The sequence below is a fragment of the Cinclus cinclus genome, chromosome 3 (assembly GCF_963662255.1).
Source record: "Cinclus cinclus chromosome 3, bCinCin1.1, whole genome shotgun sequence".
NCBI classification, from domain to species: domain Eukaryota; kingdom Metazoa; phylum Chordata; class Aves; order Passeriformes; family Cinclidae; genus Cinclus; species Cinclus cinclus.
In genome coordinates, this window is record NC_085048.1 from 24655031 (window position 1) to 24680693 (window position 25663).

Consider the following 25663-nt stretch of genomic DNA (forward strand, 5'->3'; position numbering starts at 1 on the left):
GGGAAAGTCTTTTTCAAGTGCTGCTCTCCTTGCTTCAGTTAACTTGCAAAGTTAATTAAACGCCCAGCTCAGACATAAAGCATTACTGATTTTTCAAAGGAAATGGGAAAAGGCTCAAAAGCTGGAACTTTTGAGGTAAGAGGTGTGTTTAGGGGGATAAAAAAAAAAAGGGGTCAGGCCTTAATTACCACTGAGGTCACACAAGTCCAAATGACAGCTGGCACAAGGCCACTGTGAGTTTCACAAAAAACTTCAAACTGATTCTTTAAGAATCTGAGTAAATGCCCGTGGAAGAAAGATCTCTTAGAACTCTGACTCACTTCACTAACAGTAAAACAATTTTCACCAAGATAATAGAAAAATAGTTAAGAGCACCTATGACTACAGTGCTCCTCAGCAAATGCCATCAGCATTCAAAGAGCTGAAAAACCCCTGTGGCTGCTGTTGAGATCCTGACACCCTGATGTTTCCTTAATGTTTCAGCTTCCTAAGAACATACTTAAGCTTGTTTTTAAAGGAGAATTTTAATTAAAAACTATACTTATGGGGGAAACAGTTTTCTGAAAGTTTTGAGAACTTGCATATTTTAGCCCTTCCACCTTTAAAAATTAAGAAACCACAGTGGCAATTCTAAATGCATGATAACAAATAAACTTATGCCATAAGAATAAAGAAAACCTCTAATATAAAAATTTGTATTTGTGTACAAAAAAAAAGATTTACTAGCCTGACACATGCAGCATGATTTATGAGGAACACTCTAAAATCTTGAGCAGTCTGTAACAAGATCCATGAAGCATGTAATTGTCAAAATATGAGATTTGTCAAAACATTCCCACGTGACTGATCTGCCAAGGAAGTTGCAGACTTTCCTCCAAACATCTTCAAGCGTATTTACTTCACTCTAGAGACTATTCACACTGTCCCATGTGAAGGATGAGTATGGCTCAGCACAGGGCAGGCCCATTCCCCCCAGGTTATCTCCCCCTCCATGGGGCAGAGAGGTGCTGAGCTGGGCTCCATGGCCAGCTCGGTGCCACGCCAAGAGAGCAGGGAGAGCCAAAGCTCCGTGCAGACTGCCATGCACACTGACAGCCTCCCCAGGTCACCCTGCTCTAAACACAAAACTTATTGCTGGGAAAAAACCCAAACTCCAAACACACACCCTGCTCACAATCCTTATTTTGTTCTGAATCCCATACGAAACTTCACTCGTTCTGTTAAAAATAAATAAGCACGCAGGTTTAACGAGGAGGATTTACTCTCGGTTAGGAGGATGGGAGCAGGACCTGGCAGGGCAGAGGCTGCAGGAGGTGCTGGACACCCTGCCAGCCAGACTGGTGGTGAGCTGGCACACACACTCCTGCCAGGTCCCTTCTGTCTTCCTGCTCCCTTGCAAGCAGAGCCTGGCAAATCCAGTTTTAGGTGAGTTTTAGTGGTTCTGAAACTCATTTTCACTCTTTTCTTTTGCTGGACAGCCTGATTATCCACTCTGCAGGAAACAATTATTGTGGTTCACAGAAAATAAGCAGTTCTTTATATCATACTCAGGAGTAATTTTTCTGTTTGAATACGTTTCTGGATATTAATTCTCACAAATAGTAGCTAATGTTATTTAATTTTGTAAAATTCCTTTATGATTTTATTAAGGCACATTTAAACAAGTCTCCTTTACAGAGTGAGTTAAACACCTCTGATCCTTGTTTATAACAGATGTTTTCTAGCAGAAGATTCATCCTTGATTGCATCCTTGGATTCATCCTTCACTTTCATCCGGCCAATGCTTTACACTCTGTTATCATGACAAATATAATATGCTTTCTGTGTTCCATACCCCTAACAGCCTCTTCTCATATCTCAAATCAGTGACTTTTTTTTCCCCGCAGTAACCTTCACATTTCTCCCAGACAACTCAGTCATCCACTGCTTTTGCTACTCAAGTTAATACTCAATACAAGTTCTTCCTCATATTCAGGTGGATGTTCCTGTGCTTCAGTTTCTGTCCATTGCCTCTTGTCCTATTACTTGGCACCACTGAGAAGAGCCTGGTCCATCTCCTTGACACCCATCCTTTAGGTACTCATACACATTCATTAATTCCCTCTGAGTCATATTTTCTTGAGGCTCAACAGGCCCAGTTCCCTCCACCTTTCCTTGCAAGATAAATGCTCCAGTCCCTAAATTACCTTTTTTGCCCTCTGTTGAACTTGCTCCAGGAGCTCCATCTCTTTCTTGTACTGGAGAGCCCAGAACTGGACACATCTCAACATTCTGAGGAATGGGCTGGAAGGTTTCCTCCAACCAACACTGGTCCAACCACTCAGGGTATTCCCCCAGGTCCCACTTCACTCACTTATTATCACAGCACTACCCTCTCTGCTATCATCCTTGGCACAGTCTTGGCTGTCAGCTTGTAAATTTGCATACTGGGATCAGCAAATCCACCTCAGTGGAGCCCCTGCAGATTCACAAGCAGAAATGTGTTTTTACTAGCATACAGTGGATATCTACTCAATCACTGCTACAATTTAAAGTTTTAAAATATAAAGTCACGGAGTTGTCCAGCAAGTTTTAGAATCTACTACACTGAATTAACCTTCATTTTGTGGATAGCTCTAAGAGAACGTGAGGGGCTGAATGCCACGTGAGGCATATCATATGAGGTTCCATGTCACTCCACTAATATTCCCAGCCAACAACACTTCCTGCACCAGTTGTGATTTCAAGGCACAACATATCCATCTCTCCTCTCTTTTGCCCCATTGCAATAGTTTTAGATTTTTTTCTTCAAACCAGTAAACTTTGTTCTGATGTTTTTTGTGTATAAGAGTAAAGACATTTATAAATATCAGAAACACCTAAAATCAAACAAAGTGTGACTTGCAACCAGCTTAAAGCCTCGCTTGTGACATCTGTTCTCCCCTTTTAAACGTATTTTATTTACAAAGGTATAAATGTGATAAACAATTAACAAAGAATATAAAGCAAATATCAACAAGCTTCACTTCACATGGCAACCATCTGAAAGGAGGCATTTGCACTGGAACTGTAGCAGATTGATGCAAATGCAATTAATGCAGATTGAAATCACTAAGTAATAAAAATATAAGCTTCGCTAAGGAATTGGGCAGTAATCAACTTCAAGGCTCAAAAACTGAATAATACTACCCTAAAGAAGAGTTGTGCCTTACAAGGCTGTCAGAGAATAATAAAAGTGTAAGGTTAAAAAGGACTGAATCGATCACCTCACTCAGTCCCATGCAGTTTGGCTAGAAAACACTAGAGATGTTTGTCTAATTTATTCTTGAAAATCCAAATGAAGGAAATGTAAAACGGAGTAGAAGTGCTTCAGTGTTTGACAACACTCACTTGGCTTTACAGAGAGGGACATTTTTCTTCACTAAATCTTCTGTAAAATCAACTTATGTTCTTGTTGTCCCTTCCCCTAAAGTCTGACCTCAGAAATCATGGGTTCACCAGCCTCTGCATAAACACTTTTTACATACTCATGTCACCCTTCAGTCTTCTTAGTTTCAGACTAAACAAACTCAAATTATCACAACCTGCCCTTGATCTCCCAAGAAAACTTATCTTCTTACTACTTTGTTAGAGATGGCTACAACCTCTTGTCCACACAAAGATCAGAAGTTCTTCAGCCAGACAGTTCCACAGCCAGGAGCCCCCAAGTGTGTCTATGAGAAGGCAGAATTACAAGCTGTCTCCTTGTCTCCTAAGCACCACGCTGCCCACAGGCAGTTTGAAGAGCTCGTGTGTAGCTCCTGGAGCTCCCTGGGCATAAGCCAGCACAGCCCAGGGCAGGCAATGAACCCTGTAAGGTTTGTGGCAGGGCAAGAATGATAGTTGTTGCTGGTATGACAAAAGGCTGGAGCCAGAGAGATGTACACCCGGAGAGAAACAGGTGTACCTTGACCTACAAAGGCAAAGTCAGAGCTGGAAACATCACTTGAGGAAGAGGCACAGTGAGGGCAGCAGGCACTGGGATGCTCCCTCTTGGTGGAAGGTCCTTGCTCACGGGTGTTGCCTCCCAGAGCCAGATGATGCTGCTGCAGCACCTGACAGCGCCAGTGGCACTGGCTCTATCCCAGCACCAGTTCCAGCTGCAGTTGCAGCCATTATTAATGCAAATACCCCAGCAGGCTCTTGCCCTTTCATTCAAATTTTGTGACATTAATCTGCTAATGAGACTAAATGTGGTAGCATATAAAAAAGTATAGACATACCATTTGCACTGCTTCCCCTTTGTCCGCCTGCTTTCAAAGACCAGATATTCCACAGTCTCTCCAAGGAGAGACATTACCCTGCTGCAAGGTCCGTAACTCCTCATTCTTCTCCTTGGGAGAGAGGTCTTTTGCTAATTGTAATTGTGGCCTTCTAGAAGTCCCCCCTCTCCTCTGAATTCTTTAATAGAATGATAAAATGTTACAAACCAGTTAGTTACTAACTGTTGGATAAATATAGCTGTGTGACAAGAAAATGTAACTTACCAAATATTCTTCAATCTGCCGTTTCCTTTTCTGAATTTCACCCACATCTTATTAAAACATATTTTGTCAATTCAGCAAAGAACAAAGAGACCAGAGTAACTCTGATATCTCCACGTTGGTCAAAACTATTTTCTTCTATTCCTTGGTAATATATCCATACTTCTTTTCTCTTCATACTCTGCCATAATCACAGAGCCTTTCTCCTCCAATCTTCTATGTCACATCAGTTCATTCAGCCCTTGTTCTCTGATTTCACCCCACCTTGCTGTATTAACTCTTTTATACAAGCCTTTAGTCCTGCTGCCCTTATTTCCACTTCTTGTACAGCTCCTGTGTATTTCACACACCTTGAAAGCAGCAGTATTTTCTATACAATGTCTCCTATCTGCTCTGTCTTACTGTAGCCTGCCTTTGTGCCTCTTACACAAACACCTTCAACAACTGCCAGCTCTCCTGCATTTCTGCCTCTCCTGTATCACTTCCCCAGGAGACCCTACCTATTGCTTTCTCCATTTCATTATCTTGCTTTCACGTCTCATTTCCCTCTTTGTAAATCCCCAGTCTTGGTTTTCAAAGCAACCACCCGCTTCCAAATTACCTTCCTTTTTTAAAATTTTGAAGCAGTCCCTCCCAGCCAGTCCAGACCTATCTAACTAGGCAGCTTTGATAGTGACTTTATGAATCTGGCAGGCTGAAGGTCTCTCTGGCTAGCATTTCACTCTCAAAACTTGTTCACACCAGAGACAGCCACCACAACTCCTGCAGCAGGCAGGGAACAGAACAGCAAGTGTGGTTGGCACACCTGCTTGGGGAGGAGCTGTGCCACAGAAATGCCTTTCTTACGTAAGCTACTGAGGACTCCTTTGTAGGTGTTCAAATGCAGAGTCCCACATTGTCCCTCTGTGAATTATGAGGATAAATTATTTTCCCCATCACTACACAGGTCTCTCTGTCCAATGCTAAGTCAGTGACCAAAAATCCACCATCGATTTCCTTGATCCAGCTCAATGCCTCCAACCAGCAGCAGCATTACTGCCTTTTTTTTCCTCTTTTGTTTTTGGCCAGAGACATGCCACAGTGTTTCAGTACACCCAGTTCTCATCACAAAGGAAACCCTTAGTGTTTCCAACTTGCCCTCACCATTCCTGGCCTCCACTACATGTTGCCAAGTGTAGCTTACCAGGGAGGAATTGTTTAAACTATGCAAGTGTAATGATAATAACATTAAGCTCAGCTCAAAATTTATCCCTCACCAAAGGCAATACGCTCCAAACATGCCTGAAGCAGGTAAAAAGTACTAAGGTTGGCTGAAAAAATATTATTCCAATTAAAAGCGAGGTATTCTAAGTAGAGGATCATTCTGAACACTGTGATTACTTTTCAGTGTCCCTGTTCAAAGCACCATAAATGCCTTTAGCAGAGAGTACATTTCCCTACACAAAACACATGCTTATTCTGATGCCTTCGTAGGTCCTCATGCAGTCACACATCTTCACTGTCTCAAGGCAAGCCTCACTTTCCAGAGTATGTGAAATACTGCTGTAGAACAAAATATTTAGGTAATGTTTGTGATAAAATGTTTGAAGTTGCTCACTGTCTGGAGTCTACATACTGGGGCAAAAACTGCTCCCACTGGAGCCAATGGTAGAGTTATATTAGCCCAAAGGGAGCTAGATCAAGCCCAAGTACTTCTAAACTGATATAGAAGTTATTATTAGATACAGATACATCAAAAGTATATCTAGATAAAAATAAATCCATGCATAATTTAACAATTAATTAAAAACTCAACACTTAATTGCAAATGCTAGAATTTTATTTTTGCAATCTTCAAGGAATAAACGATATTAAATAAAATCCATGCTGAAAGCTAATTGCAAACAATGGACTGAACAAAAAGAGAATGAATTAATACATTAATATATTAAGTCTATAATAGGAAGCATATTGATTCTAGTGGTTCGATTCATTGTGCAGTCTGCATGACAGACTTAGTTCTCCTTATACTCATTCCTTCATATAAGAGCACCTATATAAACCAATTTTTTAAAGAAAAAAACACACATGAAAGCATGTGCTCAACTGGTTCAATAGGGTTGCATGACATAAAAATATCAGTGTGCTCAAGCTATCCTATATTACGTGCATATTTAATTTACTGGTTTGAGTTATTCTCTTTCCCGTTCGCAATTAGTCATGAAGTCTGAATGCATTAAAGAGGATCAAATAAACTTAAAATCTGTGGCACAGTTTTTATTGACTTGAATTCATTTATTTATTTATTTGCTTGCTGGCAGAGAGATTTTTGCAATGCAATTCATCATTAGCCTTTAAAACTTTGTACAATTTCCTCCTCTTTTGCAGCTTTAACTTGTGGCATTTGTCACTGCTTTTCCTTGCTGTTTCCTGGTTACTTTATTCCCTCATCTAAACTTTGATTAAACACCAAAAACGTCCCCAGTTTGCTTGCTAAACTGCTTTGCAAAGAGCTACAGATTATAAGCAGTGTGGTTTAGCTCCAAGTGGGGAATTTTTGATAAAAAATTGTGCACAATGAATAAACTACAGCTGCACATACTTCCAGGGAAAATGGCAAAAAGTCCTGTACACCATTAATTGATTATGTTCTTCAAGAGCTATTTTTAATTATTTTTTTAGGAGTAAGTCTCAAAGAAAAAGCACTTTTTAAAAAGACCTTTTAGAATTAGTCTCGAAAATACAACAGCAAAAATTTTTAGGAGAAAAACTGCAATATTCTTGTGTCCACTCGTAAGACAGTAGGCATAGTTAAACAATTGAATTCTAAAATAGAAGAGGAAATACTAATACTTTAGCTGCATCCAATGCCTAAAGGAAGCTGGGAATCACATTGAAGTGGAAATTTATGGAAGTTGCACCCAACTCATTTTGCAGCAGCTGTCTGAATTAACAGGGAAGAATGCATACAAAGCTCATTTAGATGCACCAGCACAGCAAGGAATCAGTCTTATTTTATTTAACAGAAGGGATAAAAAAGCAGCTTTTTCTGAGTGTGTTTCAAAATCAAAAGGCGTTAAATTGAGAATTTTTTTAAAAGCTACTACCATTAGACTAACACCAGCTACCTTATCATTTAAATACCAATGTAGAGCTACAAAGTACTCATTTCTAAAAGCAGAGGTGGGGAATTTAAATTACATTTTAACTGCATGGGAATAAAAATAAGATAATGAGAGAAGGGCTATTTAAAATGACAACCACTAGTGTCAGTAAAGTGCCAGCTTTTAGCAAGGAATGACCATGCTCTATCAGGAATAGTGATTCCGCTGCCATTAAGGTCACACCTGAACATTTCACAAAGCAATCGACCTAAGAGGCCATTTGCAAACTGTGTGCTGCCTGAAGGACACACAGGAATCAATAACTTCAGGTTTCTATCCTGAATTATTCATTTGTTCTTTGCATAACAAAAAGCTGCTCTCTTTCTGTTAATGCACTACCACTGCAACACAGTACATGGTTTTGAGCATTGGGCTTTTAAAACAGTTTCCAAAAGCATTTTGTCCTGTTACTTACAAAAGCCTTCTGGTTAATAACACCTTTTAAAGTGACTTTTGGAGCAACTAATGTCTGTGAAAGGATGCTGCCCATTGCTCCCATCAGCAGCTTGTTTCTCCCAAGGTCTGGTCAGCCAAGGGTACTAAAACCCAACCCACACTGGGTGGCATCAGGTGGCTGGGCTCCCTCTCCAGGGAGCTGCCCAGGCACCCAGAGCGTTGCCAGGAGGCCAATTAAGAGGCTCTCTACAACTATCTTCCATGAAAAGGAAGAAACAACTTCCCTTGAAGAGAAGATACCTGGGTGTTCACTATATCACTTGCCAGTCTCTGCTTGCCTTGCCTCTAGTTCTATTTTCTGTTCATCAAAATTTCTGATAAAGAAACAAAAGATTTCAAAATAGCCCATTTACTCAGGACTAAGACCTGGCAATAGAAAAAAAAATTATTTGAAAAATAAAATCAACAAACAGGAATTTATCTGCTTTTATTCTGTTTTCATCAACAGCTTCTTTTATTTTCTGACTTTTATCTCATCCTCCATCTGTGATTCACACTTGCCTCACTATTTGCTTAAGTTTTGGGATTTCAAATTCAAAGGATGTCCGGAAGAATTTCTGGGCTTTCATGGAAGCTGGGTTTCTCCTTGGTCACTTTAGGACCATAAGAACACTACACTAGAATAAAACCTGCAGCCACAAATTTACCTGTTCTTGTCACATCAAGGGTTACTTACAGCTCTAGTAAGATTTAACATCCTATTTTTACAGCAGCAGAATTAAACACTTGCTGGAAGCAGAGGCTGCTTTATATAAGGGAGGAGATTTTTACCCCCTAACCACACTACACTGGCATGTGAGTTCTCCCTGGAAGCTCACACCACAGCAGCAGGCAAGTCTAAAGTCCAATATCTCACCTCTCCAGTCTGTATGTCAACAATACATAAAAGATAACATTTAGACTGGAGCCACACCATCAGACAGCAAGCACTAGCCTTAGCAAGTCTAAAGCTCCAATCAGTCCTCAGAAAATCTGTTATCAATTCAGAAGAAAAATTTCAGCATTAAAAAAAAAAATGTAGTGACAGTCCACTTGACCTTAAACTGTGGAATTCAAAGATAACTTAAACAGCTGAATTTTGCAAATAACACATTACGCCCCTGTCAAGAACTAGGTATCTCAAGAACATGAGCAGGAAATATTTCTGCAATGACTACGTTTCTATTTTAGCAAAGCACACAACATGCTTTACTACTCAACTAAGCTGACAAGGGACTAACACTGAATTTTAAATATTATGCACTTACACATTTTAAATCTAATGCAACTAGATATGGGCAACAGACAGCACAAGGGTAAATATTTATCAGCCATCTTTGTGATTACTGAGTAAATCCCATAAATATAGAACTTAATTAGGAAAGTGACAGTAGGCTTCCATGCCATTCCCCAACAAAAGATGGGAACTTGTAAAAGCATCATTGTTGCTGACTTAGAATAAAACCTCTTGGATGCACTGCTACAAAAACGTGAAAATTCGGGACTTTCTCAATGACTGCAGAATAGTTTAATTAGAATGAGTAAGGAAAGCACTAAAGAAAGGAAAACGTGAAAATAGATGAGAAAAGAAAAAGAGAAAAAATATCAGGGGGCAAAAAAGAAACAGGAGAAAGAAAGAAAAGAACACAAATAGGAGGGGAAAAAAAGACTAAATTAAAATGTGATCCATCCCCATGCCCATAGTGGGGTCATGTCCAGATTCATGGTCTGGTCTTTCCCAAGATCTCTCATAATTTTTGTTACCATCTTTTCAGCTGCTTGTTGAACCCTACACATGGACAGACAAAGCACACCGACTTCCTTTTACAGTCAGTGGAGCAAAAGCATTTCTAGGACAAAGTTCATCTTCTCCTTAGGTAGACGTCTTAGTGAAGAGACATTTAAAAGGGTCTGCTCCCTCAGCTATCTACTAGAGGAGTCTGGGTAACCAGCTCAAATTAAATTATTGCAATGCCTGATAGGAGACAATTCCCATCTTGGTTTGTCTGAAACAAGGTATTTGTAGCTGAAACTGAGGGCTCAAGTTCAAGTCAGTGCATTGACTAGGAAAGGTCCACTGTCTCTGCTAGAAATGCACTCATTTACTGCACTATTTTTCCATGTAACCCCCACAATATAATGTTTTCTAAATATGCCCTTACATCTTTAGGTAGAGAACATCTGAAAGATTGATTTTAATTTCCACACAAGTCACTGTTCTAGAAACAATGTCTAAGAACAGAAATCTGACAACTGTATCAGCACCTGCTTTCAGACTATTTCCAGAAGTTGAGTTGCTACACAAATTCAAAGCCAATGGAAGAGCTATAGTCAAACTATATTTGTGTGAACTAGCAACACTTAAATTGAATTCTAAAGTGAGCAATCTGAGACCAAAATCAAGGCCAGCAACACAGTCAATACACCCCATCTCATCTACCTGTATCTATTCCTCTGCAAATATCCAACCCAGAACTATTTGAAAATGAACGCCTAAGGCCATTGACCTTGGCAAGCAATGAAAAAGGATTTAGAGTGAAATCTTTACCCTCATTTCCTTATGGTTTTAGAGTCTAAATCTTTTTTAAGCTACTCCCAACAGGTTGACATCATGGCAATGATGACTGCGCATGTTTTAGAAACATGTAAAATGAAGTTGTATAGAAATACCATTTTCAGTACACTGCTCTTCTGAAAATAAGGCATTATTTTCAACTCATATTAAAGGATTACTCTCCAAAAAGCTTCAGATAGGCTTTTCCACATCCAACAGAGTACTAAAGCTGGATTTTAAAATGCTTCTTTAATACACAAACATGAGTAGCCCCTATAAACATGACAACAATTATCCTCAATTAGATGAAGAAATGCCTGATGGTTAAATTGGATATTGCATTTTACTGCCAGAGTACTGGCAACCTTCCTGGATATTTTTTTTTTCCTTCAAATCTAATTTCTCTGAAATATTCTACAATGGATACATTTCTTATGTTATAAACATGAGATAAAATCCAGAAAAGGAAGGCTGGAGAACTGCCTTTTGGCTTTTCTCATGAGCAAGTAAAAGACTTCTGCAGGGACATGGGGCCACTTGGATGGGGCCAATGGATGTTTCAGGAATACAAGGAGGAATCTTCTGTACAGAAGAGGTGCCTGGAGCAGCTGTTTCTAGATACAGCATGTTCCCCCTGGGTCTAACAAATTCACAAAGGAAAAGCTATTGGCATGGGCAGCTCTGTGACTCCAGACTCACCCTGCCCACACAAGGGGTGTATGCTGCACAGAGGCTGATGGCAGGACCACTCCTGATGGCTCAGTCATGGTGAGAAGGGCCAAAAGACCCCTCTGCAAGAGAAGTCTCTTGCAAAAGACAAAATTGAGTCCAACTTCAGTTCCGAGCCTGGTTAGATTCCCACATCACACCACTTCCAAGAGCTACATATGTTTCAAAATTTTAAGAGACATAAAACAAAAAAGATAGTTTTATACATCCACATCCCTGTAGAACTTATCTTTCGTTTCAGAGTCAAATATTTCTCAAACGTCCACAACAGCAACACAAGAAAGAGAGAAATAATGAAGCTGGTCCCTAAAGAAACTCTAATTTTCTATAAACATGAATACAAGATCATTTCAACAGTATTTGAACATTGCATTCGTTGATTAAATCTCAAGTCTGACAGTTTGCAGATACATTTTTATTTAATGTGACTCTTACATTAATTCAGCCTCGGAGTGGGGGGGAAATATCAAAGGAAGTTATGTCAAGTAATTATACAATCTGTTTCTCCAGAGAGATGTCTAGGCTAGACAGCTGGCACCGAAACAGCAGATTAAATTTAAAGCTGAAAGGCCATGCAGTAAAGGTGAAATCACAGCTTTTAGCTCTCCATCAACTAAAATCTTTTAACTTGTTGTTAAAATAATATGCTCTGTCCCTGAAGCAAAGTTCACTGCTATTCAAAAGAAAGATATTGAAAAGTGACTTTTGCCCCTGAAAAGCCTTCATTTCTAATCCATGAGCAGCATACCGATACCACAGGATGATCTGGAGATCTCTCTCTCTCAAGGTCATTCCCCTCTCCTCAGTGTGGTACTTCAAATATTTTTTTCTTCATTTGCCTTAGCAGTGGTACTACAGCTATGACACACTAATTCCAGAAATGAGCCAAGCCTTACAGAAAGAAATCAATTTTGACGCATTTCAATTTAAAATTCAAGTACTCAATTAGATCACCTTGGGCAGCATTTCAACTCCCCCATCACTCCTCAAAGACAAAGCACGTGCATAAACCTCACAATTTAAGATTTTCCTTATATGTAACATAGCTGCATCCTGAAATCAAACATGCAGTAAAAGATACAATCACTGCTGTAGCAATCAGTCATCCAGACATGACAGAAATAACAACTGACCTTCATGAGATGCTGATTTATCCATTTTGTGAATGTCTTCTTTTGTACTTTGTCACGCTCATCTAGAGGCAAAAAGGAAAAACAGATGTTTTAACAGCTCTACAAATGATGCAGATTTTTTTATGAAGACCTTATAAAATTCATTTTCTAATAAATTTTAAAAACAGAATAGCCTGCAAAAGCTCCAAAATGTCTAATCAAAATAATAGCACAGAAATAGGGTTTTTTTTCAGTACATCACAGCATGATACAAAAAAGTTTCTTGACATTCCAGGTGAGTTCCTCCATGGCAACAGCTCCTCAGGTATTACAGTAATCTGCTAATAAAAATCTAACTGCCTAGAAGTGCCTAGAACTGGTACTCAAAATGTACTGAAAAGGTCACGACAAATTTTTAAGAGCTTGAAATGCTACTCATTATTACTAATGTATTAGGCAACAGAAAATTGGTTGTGATATGGAAGCCAACTTTTTCAATCATTATGCTTTTCAACTGGAATAGCACCCTTGTTTGAACACAAAAGGAGGAGTTACAGCTTCAGTCAGGGAAAGGACTCTCCCTACAAAATAAACAGGGATGTCCACTAACCCAGATATGGGACCCAGCCACTGCCAGCAGTTTGTTCCCTGGCACGGTAGTTAGCATCAATGATTGTCCACAAAATGCTGTGGAGAAATAACAAAAGCAATAGACTGGGGGTAAGAAAGCATCCCACTTAAGGGTAGAGAACATATGCATGTATTCTGTCGAGCCACTCTGGAGAAATTCTAACCACCACCCCAGCAAAAGACTTATCTCCAGCTACTTGAGCAGGGCCACAGCCAGTACAACTGCTACAGAGCCTGGTCATCTTCCCAGAGCTCCCCAGAGCAAGAGTCACAATGCATCATGACTGGGACCACCTGTGCAAGCCTAAAATAGCAAGAGCCCTTCTGCCCTGTAAGACACGACTGCAGCTGTTTCACTGACTCAGGCTATTTACAGTGTGGCTCAGGTAGCAAAACAAGATCCCTATGTACCCACTGCCATCACTAAAAGACTGAACCAGATCCTGTAGTCTACATTAAAAAATATGGTTTTCAGGTTGGTCAAATATAACAATAAATTCACAAAAGATCTTTCGAGGACTTTCCAGTCTCTGGTGTGATACTGAGGTCTTTCAAAACAGCAAGACATTACACAATAGTCCATCCTGGGCCAAATTGAGCACCATATGGGGCGCATAGCAGTAGTGAGAAAAGCATATTGGAGAACAGAAGCAAAAACAAAGCAAGTAAAACCCTGTGAAACCTTTGCACAGTCCTCTTATGTGACTCACAGACTTTCTACATGCTCATTCATATCTTTGCATTTAATAGTCAGATACTTGTTTTTTTTCTGTTATGCTTTCCAATCCTTTTAACACACCTACAACTTTTATAGCCACAGCTCACTGTGGCAATTAAATCCTTGGGCAGTACATGTAGAGTACTTGTGCATTCGGCTCTGTACAGAAGAGCTGCAGTTTCCTAAATGCTTTTTCCACACTATTCAAGATATTCTAAGCTCCTGACATATGTTTTTTTCCCCCCCATTTGACAGCTCTACAGTCTCTTATTCTACTTGAAGACCCAAATAAAGAAGAGAAACAGAAACTAGAGAGCAAAGCTGTACAGCTGGGGAAAAAAAAATCCGGCAGATTAAGGAAGTCTTTTGCTATATGTACATTCCTCCACGGCCTTCACCTAGCAAGACACCAGTTCTGATGTAAGTTATTTATCATAATAAGTAAATGTAGAGAACAGAAAAATCTCAGAAATAAAGCAATTCCAGAAACACTTTCACTTTCAACTGTTTCATTATGATCAGTTGCTTTAAAAAGAACACAAAGTTTCTCAACTGCAGAATTTCACAGTGTGCACAACATGCCCTTTTTACTAAGATAACCCCACCTAGTTTTGACCAAGTACACTGAAATTTACATTTTGAAAAATGTTACTTTGATGACAGTTAAAAAAAAAAAAGATTGAAAAATCCACTTTATTGTATGTCCTTAGAATACTAAGTCGCTGTTCATTTCAACTCCATTTTCAATTACTACCCTTGTTCCTTTATATATACATATATACAGGAAAACTCTGAAAAATTCTGTAACTGACAGACCTAAGTGCCTAAGGAGGAGGAAAGCTGACACCTCTCATGTTGTGAGAAACACCAGTATTAAAGAGGGGGAAAGGTCACCAAAACACCACGAGTGTGATTTTAAACCAAAAAACCCAAATGCTCCCAGAAAAGCAAATGCACACAAATGAAAGAAAAATATAGTGCCACAAGTGTTCAGCGTGCTCAAGCTCAGAGCAAATGAAACTCCCCAGATGAAGCAGAAAACAGGTAAATGACCACAAAAACAACAGCTAAAGAAAGAAACCCACAGAAAGCCCCTGGAGAGAATGTTCCCCCCAGAGAGCTCTGCCCTGTCCCGCAGGCAGCCCTGCCAGCCCAGCTCCATGCTGCATTACTGACCCATGCAGCACATCATTCCCACCAGCTCTGCCCTCTGCTCCTTCTCATCTTCAACACACTCCCTCATTCCGCCCTTCAAAACTTCAGAGCTTCTTCTCTTTTCAGGGAAAGGAGAGAGCCAAGGAGTGACCAGGGCTTCTCCTGGCTGACACAGAGTAGCAACACCCCTTTTTTAAAAAAACAGGAGCAAACAGCCCATGTGCTGTCAGAGCAATCAAAACTGTGAGCCCTCTGGCTTTAACTCACACCAAGAAATAAATTAAGGATCTGTATTTGAGGGGGGGTTTTGAACTTTTGAGTGCACTAGTACATATTTGAGTACAAATGTTGAGCTTTCCAAACAAGGAAGTCTGTTTTTCCCTCTACCAGCAGTGAGCAGCAACAAAAAAAAGACTCACCCTGATCCCAGCAGCTGCATACTCATTAAGCCTACATAATTTAAGAATGCAGGTGAAGCAGGAGTGCAAAATGAAAGCACATATTGCTAGATAATCTGATCTATAGATTATCACAATAAACCCTCTGTGGTTAATCAACTTAAGCTTGTCTGCTTTTACCTGCAGACATGATTCTGACATATCAGACAAAATCAGTCTTTTATGCTTTATGTGCCTGAAAAGTAGCTCAGTAAAACGTCACCAGTCTGAATAACCCACTTTATGAACCTGCACTACAAGACATCTAAAGCGGTTTCAGATTAGAATATTTGGACTTCAAAAACAGTTGCTGCAACTACGCTCTCCTTCTGTGCATTTTTGTCATTCCTCAATTCCAAGCACAAACTCAGGAGCCAGATCCTTCTAACACCAACACTTGTTTCCACAAACCAATAAAAACTACATGGCTCACACTGCCTGGAAGTCAGAACAGTTTCTCTGGAAGTCAAGCTCAGTAACAGGATTACACCAAAGGCAACATATGGCATTGATGCCTTTTCAATGCTCTCCTGGGGGGAAATCACAGACCTGTGTAGGTTGGAGAAGACCTTTAACAACAGTTAACAAACAAGTGCCAAGTGCAGTGCTAAACCATGGCCCTGAGTAAATCTGTAAATCTTTTTAAATACCTCCAGGGATGGCGATTCAGTTACTTTCCTGGGCAGCCCAGCCCCATGTTTGACAAGCTTCTTGTGAAGAAATTCCTCCTAATGTCCAACCTCAGCTTCCTCTGGTACAACCTGAGGCTATTTCCTCTTGTCCTGTCACTTGTTGCATGGGAGAAGGGACTAACCCCACCTTTTTACAGCCTCCTTTCAGGTGGTTGTAGAGAACAGTAAGGTCTCCCCTGAGCCTCCTTCTCTCCAGGCTGAACACCCCCAGCTCCCTCAGCTGCTCCTCACAGGATCTGTGCTCCAGACCCTTCCCCAGCTCCATTGCCCTTCCCTGGACTCTCTCCAGCCCCTCAGTGTTTTTCTCACAGTGAGGGGCCCAGAACTGGACCCAGCACTCGAGGTGTGGCCTCAGCAGTGCTGAGTACGGGGGGACAATCCCTGCCCTGCTCCTGCTGGCCACACTATTGCTCATACAAGCCAAGATGTATGAGCCTTCATGGCCACACACACTGGTCATGCTCAGCCACTGTGGCTCAGCATTCCCAAGTCCTTTTCCACCAGGCAGCTCTCCAGGCACTCTGCCCCCAGCCTGTACCCCTGTGTGAGGTTGTTGGGGCTCACATGCAGAAGTCACTGAGTGGTCCCCCCTACCTCAAGGCAAACGTGAAATCTTCTCTGAACAACCACACCAGATGCCACCAGCTTGAATGAGCAGAACAATATGCCTGTCTCCACAATGACATAAGGAAATGCAGTATGAACTCAGGAATATAAACTCCTTATTCTCCACATGAGCTGGCTATTTCTGTGCTGCTCTCTTCATTCTAATGGTAACAATATTGAAGTCTACACCTAGTGACAGACTGAGAAAAATAAATCTCCTTTTCTTAGGCAACTTTTGGCATTGCTAAGTTATGTTTGCTTCTCTGCTGATACAGGTTCGCATACATGAACGGCCAGATAATCAACAGGTTTTTCTACATTTGCCCAGGTATTTGCAAAAGCCCTGATAGGTGGTTTTCCGATATTCATATCAGAAAATTCATGTCATACTCATATAACAGACTTATATTTATACTCGTATACAAATGCACTAGTTTTTCTATACATATTGTTGCTATTTATAATATGTACTGTATTTTAATACTACCTTTTTAGAAAATGAATGTCTATAGCATAGAAGAAATGCTACTCACTTAAGAAACAGTTATTGAATAATGTAATTCATGTTGTTGAAAAACGGAGCACCAATTCATTCATCATTTTTCAAGCTCTAAACACAAAATTCATTTCATTCTAAGTTTTTCTCTGGTATTGCTAACATTTCTTCTGTAAGACAAACCCTGGTATGTCCAACATCATATTCAGAAAATAGACAATAATTAATGCATGGTCTCTTGGGAGAGCATTAGTTTTAGGGCAGTACCCAGAATCACATAATATGTAAGAAATAGGGAACAAATCCAATTCTCCAGTCTGTGCTAAAACTCCTTATCTTTGGAGGCTCCTGTTCATCCAAACTTGATCTTAATTTCTCACAGGCCTTCCATGTCTATACCAATTATTCATTCTTGCTCATTAATTAGGAACTGGGGGACATTCAGCAAACCCATCACCATCTGAAACAGTCTCCAGAAAGGTAAAATCTCAGTTCAAACAAGGCTAGTTTGACAAGGTAAAAGTACACATATTTCCTAAGGGAAGGGTTGAAAAACCTTAACAACAGGTAATCATCTTTTATATAATAGTGACTATTCTTAATTACATCCTCACCTAGATCAATTTGGAAGCAAATAAAATAAAACTCCATTATGAAAGTGTATGAGTACTGACCAATCCTATGAACTATCTGCTGTTGTGTCAAACTTCCATTAAGACACAAACCATGTGAAATCTTACACACTTCAGCAATGCCTTTCCATAATAAAAAATAAATATATCCTTTCTACTTTAAAAATATCAAGCTATGGTAAGGTCCTGTAGAAATTCTAAAAAACACTGAAAGAGTAGACTCAGGCGGTTTTGTATATTCAACCCCAGTACAGTCATCAACATAAATGAGTCTACAAGGGTGATAGTTGCAGGACCAAACCCAAATCTCTGAAATACTTAACCACTTAAAGTGACAGAAAACTAAAACTGTAATGTACACTTAGTATTTATCATAAAAATTTAAGTTGTTGGCTAAAGAATCTCTAAGTTCTTGTTATCTTCACCTTCAAAATCCTGGGTAGATACGACAGCTTTCTCATAGTAACCTCACATGAGAATCCAGCTTCTTCTTAGGTATTTGTTTCCTCTAACAATATTTTGCTCCAGATAGCACTTCATGCTTTATATTTCCAAAAAAACACTTCATGCATTTTAATGCATAATGGTGATATTTTTAAATCAGCTGTTGAGTAGGAGACATATCTCAAGCTTAAAAGCAATATATTATATTTTACCTCCTCTGTAATTTTTTTTTTATTGATCAGCTTCCTCTTGGATTTATGAAATCAGAACTTGTAATATTTCATTTATGTCCCTGTTGGTATTCATATACCAGGACAGTTTAGGGAATAATGTTTGTATTTGTAGGAACTTGTCTTGGAGTCAACATCACATTATTTTTTTTGTTGTTTTAGGATTGAATGGAGGCCTTGCCAGCCAAATACAAAATAAGTGGATAATTATAGACAGACTGATAAGGTATGCAATTTAAATATAGAAGAAAGATAGTATGGGTTTGGATCCAGAGAGAGACATGGTCCACATGTGAGAAGGAAGGATTCAAACTAAATATATAAATATATATATATATATATATATGTAAAAAACTCATACATATACTTAACGAGTCTAGATAGTGCAAGAAGATAGTGAAATCACTTATCTCTGGATAAGAGATTTCAGATAAGACATAATGATGGGGTTTCATCCTACTGAAAGTACTGAAAAAAAAAAAAACACTCAGGAGGGAGCAGGGCAGCACACAAAGGATCTTCACACATAGGATATAGCCTGCTATTTAAGAAATGAAAGCAAAAATTAATTATATTAGGCATTCATAAGTAAGGAACAAACACATACAAACAAACGTGTATACACATACATATACAAACTCTTATAAAGTGCTGTTTAATTGAGGGTCACTTAAAAATAATGAAAAACTAAACCCACATTTAAAGTCTTATTCAGGTGAAATTATTTCATTGTTCTTTCCTACTTTGTGCTTATTCCATCACTTCCACATTCATGACAAGTTTCAACTTCAACTCATCTGGCCTAGGGATGGGAAGTTTCAACTACCACTTACGTGGTCCACACATACACAAAGAGGCATGAAAGATGCTGCCACTGCATATATGCACCTTTTCAGGGAAAAACATGAGGCACAAGGAGCTACTTCCTCACTGCGCTACTCCCAAATATCTGAAACTTGCAACGGATGCAGCGCCACAGGGGAAAGTGAGGTTATGCAAAAGCTTCCATCAGCAACCAGAATAACCTAGGGGAAAATTCTCACATCCAAACCATTTTTTATTTATGTTTAAACCCTTGAAGAAAAGCTTGCATTATGTCCTCGTGTTTCCATCACTGCTAGCAATATTTTTAACCACACACCACCTAAGGATGGGAAGAGTCCCAGTGGATCCTTCTGTACTGTTCCCAAGACATCCACTGCCAGCTGCTGTCAGAGGGGGACACTGGTGAGGTGGAACGGGGCTTCCCCAATGTTTGTCACAGTCAGCTGCCACCCTCACCAACAGAAATTTGACAATTGGCATCATTTATCCTGTGCTTTTTCAGAAACTGTATCCCACTCAGCTACTGCTCCCTGATGAGGTCTGCACTTAAGTTGGCAAGGTTCTTTCAAAAGAGTGACTCCTCTTCTGCATTCACCTAATCGAATCAATTCCCATAAAACTTCCCTTCATACGTCATGTCACATCAGATATACACACAGTTATGGAAGAATCTCAAATTGACACCTACCCTAAGCTTTGCATTGTTAATTTAAATAGTAGTGAAATGCAAACTTCAGTTTAGGTCTTCTAATTTTTCTGGTTGCCTCAGTTAGTCTGTGAAGAATTTAAGTCTCTCCAGTTTAAATTTCTTCAGAAAAATCAATCAAATCTTTTACACATTGGGATGAAAGGTCAAATACACAGCTCATCTGATCACAAAGATGAATCAGAATAAAAAGTTTTTCCGACTTATTCTGAAATCTGATTCCCCTTCATGCTCTACTGTTATTAAACTGTGAACTACACACACTGAGAGCTGAGGATGAACTTATTCCAAAAAATTATATGGTTTTCTTGGAATTTCAGTCAAATAAGACCAAACTCACACTCATTGTGAAGTTAACAGCTACATTTCATCAAGTGAAACCCCCATTAGCTTCTATGTCATTAAGGTTCAGCCTTCATTCAATAAAAAATAATGTTTAGAACCTCTGACATACTTTTTTCAAACAGAATATTTATATTTCTCTTTTACAAAACAGTATTGGAAATTTTACTTGCCAAGTCATTTCTTGAGCACACATTCAGCTATAAAAATGCAAATGTTTTCAGAAAAAAATGTTCTTTAAAGAAATGAGCAATGTAATTTGTAGGCTGAATGTGAACTAAATTTGACTACAGACAAATGCATCAAAGACTGGCAAGTCTTATAAAAGTTGGTGGAAAATACAATAAAAGCTACAAGGACTGAAAATAAACTGGGAAACTCCAGCTTTTTTTTTGCACTACATTCAGTCATCACTTAAGAGGGCTTCCCAATGAAGTTGTCTTGAATGCAACAGCTGCAAACATAATCCAAAGATACTGTCTTTTCATCTGTGCTTTACTTGATGCATATTTGTTCACCCAACTCCAGTGATCCATTTCAACACCTTCCCAGCCTTCCGAGGGAAGGAATGAAACAAAAGTGCAGATAAATTCAGGGAGAGAAGACTTAAAATATTACAAAGTTTAAATGTTGTGCTCTGGAATGATACTTATTTTTGAAACTCTGCAATTCTTTGCAATTAAGTATCAGGATAATCTGTTTGATTAATATGCCTAGCTATAAAAATCTGAAATTAATTGCTTTGATACATTAGCAGTATACTTGCAACTAAATCAACAGATTTATGAAATAAAAGAAGTCCTTAGTCACATGCAAACTGCTCTATTTGCTCTTGTAAAAGGCTTTGCAAAATACAATGTTATGTCTGAAAGATATGTTGCTACCTTGCTGTAAAATCAAATTCAACATTTAGATTCTCATGCCCTCAACAATCTGTTAAATGATTAGATGGGCTTATCAGGTTCTCATATACAGACTCAACAGTTAAATCATACCATTAGCTGCACCATCCCCTCCAGCTGCACACACACCAGTTCATGGCTTTTTTCTTGCACAGAAGACACAATTCCATAATCCGACAAATAAGTGCAGTTCCCTGAGTCTGTGTAAGATACTGATCTAGCAGAAAGGACTCCAAGAATCAGCCAGGAGGAAAAGACTTCTCTGGAGTCCCAGGAGCTCAAGGTGCCCACATGGCTTGGGTACACTCTCCTCTTGGACACATGCAAGACCCCAGAGTCCTGCTGATGGATATCCTTTAACACCTACTTTGAGTAACCGTAGTAAACCAGTTGTATCTGGGGCCATTATCTGGAATTCACACTCCAGGCCACAGACAGATTTTTCATCTTATGAACAACTGCTGTGGCTAAATCCCTCCCAGTTTCCAAAGTAGTTGCTTCCCAAGTGTATCAGACCATGCATGGCAGCAGGAATGTCAGATGGGTTTGACTAACACCAATATTCACACTCTAGACTGACAACTCATATCAAAAGATATTAGCTGAAACAAAGTCTGAAGGCACAACACAGGATAGTGTTTTATAGTCTGCTAAAAAGAAAATAAGACTCTTCGATATTTATGGAGGTCAGAGTTCAATCCTAAGTGCAGATGAATGAGCCATCACTGAACTTCCATTTATTCCCACAGAGCTATGACCACCTCCAAAATCAAAATCAAGACCACATGCAGACAAAATCACACGAAAAATCTAAACTACATTAATTGGTTCACCCTTTAAGCTTGTGATATTCTGTAATATAACACAACACTACAAATGCAGATGAACATGAAACGTCAATAGGCAGCAAATAAATGCTTTCAGTCCTGAAAACATTCAACAATATGCTAACTGCACACCCAGCTGGCTCCATTGGAAACTGCACTCAAATTCTCACTTGGACCATTTCCTGCCCCTACTTGCAACTCTGTTTGAAGCAGGATGAAGAATTCAGCTGACCTGCACCTGAAATACTGCATTAAAACTGCAGGCCTGCCTGGCTTTACCATCCCAAACAGAAGATAATATGTAAAACTTAAACTACTGGAACAAGATCTATACTTCTGGTATGATTTGCAGGAATGTAAATTAAGAAGTTTCACAACTGTATGGAAGAAATACTGCTCTATCTCATATCTCAGTATGTGCACAGACATCAATACCAAGAGGAACCCCAAGGGATGACTACAAAATTAATACAATCTCAGCCCTTTGGCATGGTTAACTAGCTACTTCAAAACTAATCAGAAGAGACATGAAATTAAGTTCAAAAAGAATTTCCTCTCGTGTCTTCGAGTCCCAGCAAAGAGTGTTCCAATAGATTTAGAATCATAAATGAAACGAGTCCCAGCTGCTCAAAGTTGGTAGTTGAAGAATTAGACAAGAAATCAGCAAGAGATAGAAGCATATCACAGGAGATACATCACAAGATAATGAATCAGTAGTGGTTACCTATAAGCCTGTTCTACTTAGGAAGGAAAAAAAGAACTCAATAGAGCATCCAACTCTATAATTTAGGCATTTAAAAAAACATCATTAACCATTTCAGATTAACTGAAGTCATATAAGAAAACATTCTTGTCCTCTGAGGCGTTCTTTTGTGCCCAGAGAGTCAATCCTGGGTAAGTACTGAATTAACACAATATCCTGTGAACAAAACTCCTGAAGCTCAGTGACCACCTACAGTATTTTCTTTCGTGCAGACCTCTCCCTTAAGCCATACAGCAAAATGTATTCTTAACTATTACAAAGAGCCCAACGAAGTAGAACTGCACAGATGGCAACTAGCAGTACTGGAAAGCTATCATAAAAATAATCAGTTTCCAATTCAGTTCAATTTTCAGTATTATTTGAGTTCTTCCCCCTAAATAAGAGAGAAGGCCCATGTGAAATATATCCACCTACCAAGACACATTCAGCCTGTACATAGTCAAACAAAAATCTCAGTAGACAACACCTTGTACTGCAAAATTTATTGTAGCACCCCTTCATTTGTTGTTGAATCACCCCATGTTAAATTACCTCTCCAACCAGAATTTAAATTAATTTAAAAAAAGTGTGCTTGGTGTAAGGATTTTAACATCATAACTGTCTGCTGTTCGATTTCTTTAGGCCATACAAAGATTTTGCCATGAGATAAGCACAGAATGGAGGGACAACTCCACACCTTGTGGAGGGAGGTGTGGTTAGCCCATCCTGGGTAATCCAGAAAAAAATTTCCACTGTGGCAAACCATGTGAAGAAGCAACTGCTCATATGCCCATCATCAGCCAAATGAAGATCACCCCAAGTAATAAGACAGATGGCAGCTGTGACCACCAAACACCAGTGAAGCCTCCCCACAATATTCCTCTGTGGATACACCTGAAACTTGGACTGTAATTGAAGCCATAGTGACAGGAACTTGAGATAAGAAAGGTGGTATTATTGTCCAAGTGTTATCTCAGGACTAGGGGGAGGGAAAAAGCTTGAGAGAAGACTGTATCACTGATAATGGCAGAATTTATGGGCCACAAGGAAAGTGAACTCAGCAGCAGTGCTGAAGTCAGCTCAGACTGTGTAAAAGGTAATTCCAGCAGTGGGAAATCACAATGACCAACTCACAACCCACCAACTCAAAAGAAGAGAAACACTGAGCAAGAGACTAATTAAGATTAGCCAATAGAACAAGAGAAATGTGTAGCCAATGAGCATTAACTCCTTCATTTTCTAAAATGTCTAAGTAAGTTTTGAATTATCTTGGGACCTCCATCAAAAGGAAGATCAGGGTGAAGCAGAATCAATAGATGGCACTGGATCCATGGGTGGTACCTATCTTCTGCCTAATCTGTCTTGCTCTCATTCTCACTCTCCTCACACCACCCCCCCACCCCCCCATTTTCTCCTTCTCTACCTCACACTAACTGTTAAATAAAATCAGTATTCTTTATTTTGGCATGTGGTCTAGTTTGCACCTTAATTTGGGCACAGAGAGCTTTCACTTATCAGATCATAACATTTGGTGATATTTTTTGGTTGGTTGTGGGTTTTCCTAAGTGATGAATGAAGTTCTGACACAAATTAAAAATAGGTTTCTATACCACCACATGACAGTCTATATATCTTGAAATGGTGAACCAAGTTTTAACAGAAATCCCTCACTGGAAAGACAGGTCTAACTAAACAACAAAGGCTTATGAGACTAAAGCTTATTTCATCAATCCAGTGCAAACTCAGGTCACAGCAGCTTACTGTGTGTACTGCATCACTGCACTAAGAAAACTGCAGGCATTTTCCCCAAATCCCCAGAAGGCAGTGGAGATCTTTGCTGATTTTGTGTATGTCTGTCCTTTGATCAAGTCTTTCTGCTTTGCTTCTTGTACTCTCCCTTGGAGAAACAGCAGCGGGATATGTTCCAAGAAATCCATGTAAAGGTCCTGAGAGAAGAAAAGAAGACCCAGAACAACATTCCCTTTGCCAACTCTTCAGCCAGCCTCTCAAACCCTCTGCTTGCATGACTGTACCAACTCCTGACTGCTGCAGAGCAGAACTGGAGGGAGAGCAGCAATGTTTCAATGTGACACACCCAGCCTGTGGTCCACAGGGCCATTACCTCAGTGTCAGCTGAGACTCTGAGACTGTAATGTAGCATACAAAGGAATATATGTATATGTATGTATGTATGTAGCACTCAAAGGAATATACCCACTAACAGACTCAAGAGAGCTTGAAAAGAGGAGATATGAGCAGAGATCTGTGCTGCTAAGTTTGGCTAAATCATTAGGTATTTCTCCTTCCTCTGATCTTAAAATTCTTTGATACACTTATACTAAAGGAGAGTGTTTTGGTTTGCATGTGATGTCAAAATAATGGGAACAAGAATCAAAATCATTGAGCCTTTAAAAAAAAAAAATCTCCCCAGCTGATGTTTACCCCACAGACATATATGATACTGCTCCTCATTCATCTCTACCAGCACACTCACCCATTATTCTCCCTTCAGTTTCATGAACAATGAAAGATTCTCTTCTACAACAAAGAAATGTAAAAATAACCACTAGGATGTTGTCTGTGTTGTAGGAAGATAAAGAACACACATGGTTTGAAAACACTACCAGATTTCCAGAAAATACAAAAGTATCCCAACCAATTCAATCTGAAGACTTGACACAACAAACACATTTTATTTTTAACACGAGTGTACAATAATTTTAAAATTTCATTGACTGCTTTTCTTGATTACCACACAAACTTAAAGTAAATATTTCCACTGAGTTGAACAGGTTTGAGCATAT

The 25663-nt window shown here is 39.4% G+C and overlaps 1 protein-coding gene across 4 annotated transcripts in view; it reads right to left on the reverse strand.

Annotated features, from left to right (window-relative positions):
• The window catches only part of DST (dystonin), a 286945-nt gene that overhangs the window by 185249 nt on the left and 76033 nt on the right, over positions 1–25663 (reverse strand). For all 4 annotated transcript variants that reach the window (XM_062489748.1, XM_062489751.1, XM_062489750.1 and 1 more), the window contains one exon: positions 12497–12558. In XM_062489748.1, the coding sequence (XP_062345732.1) occupies positions 12497–12558 (62 nt within the window). The remainder of the gene's footprint in view (positions 1–12496; positions 12559–25663) is intronic.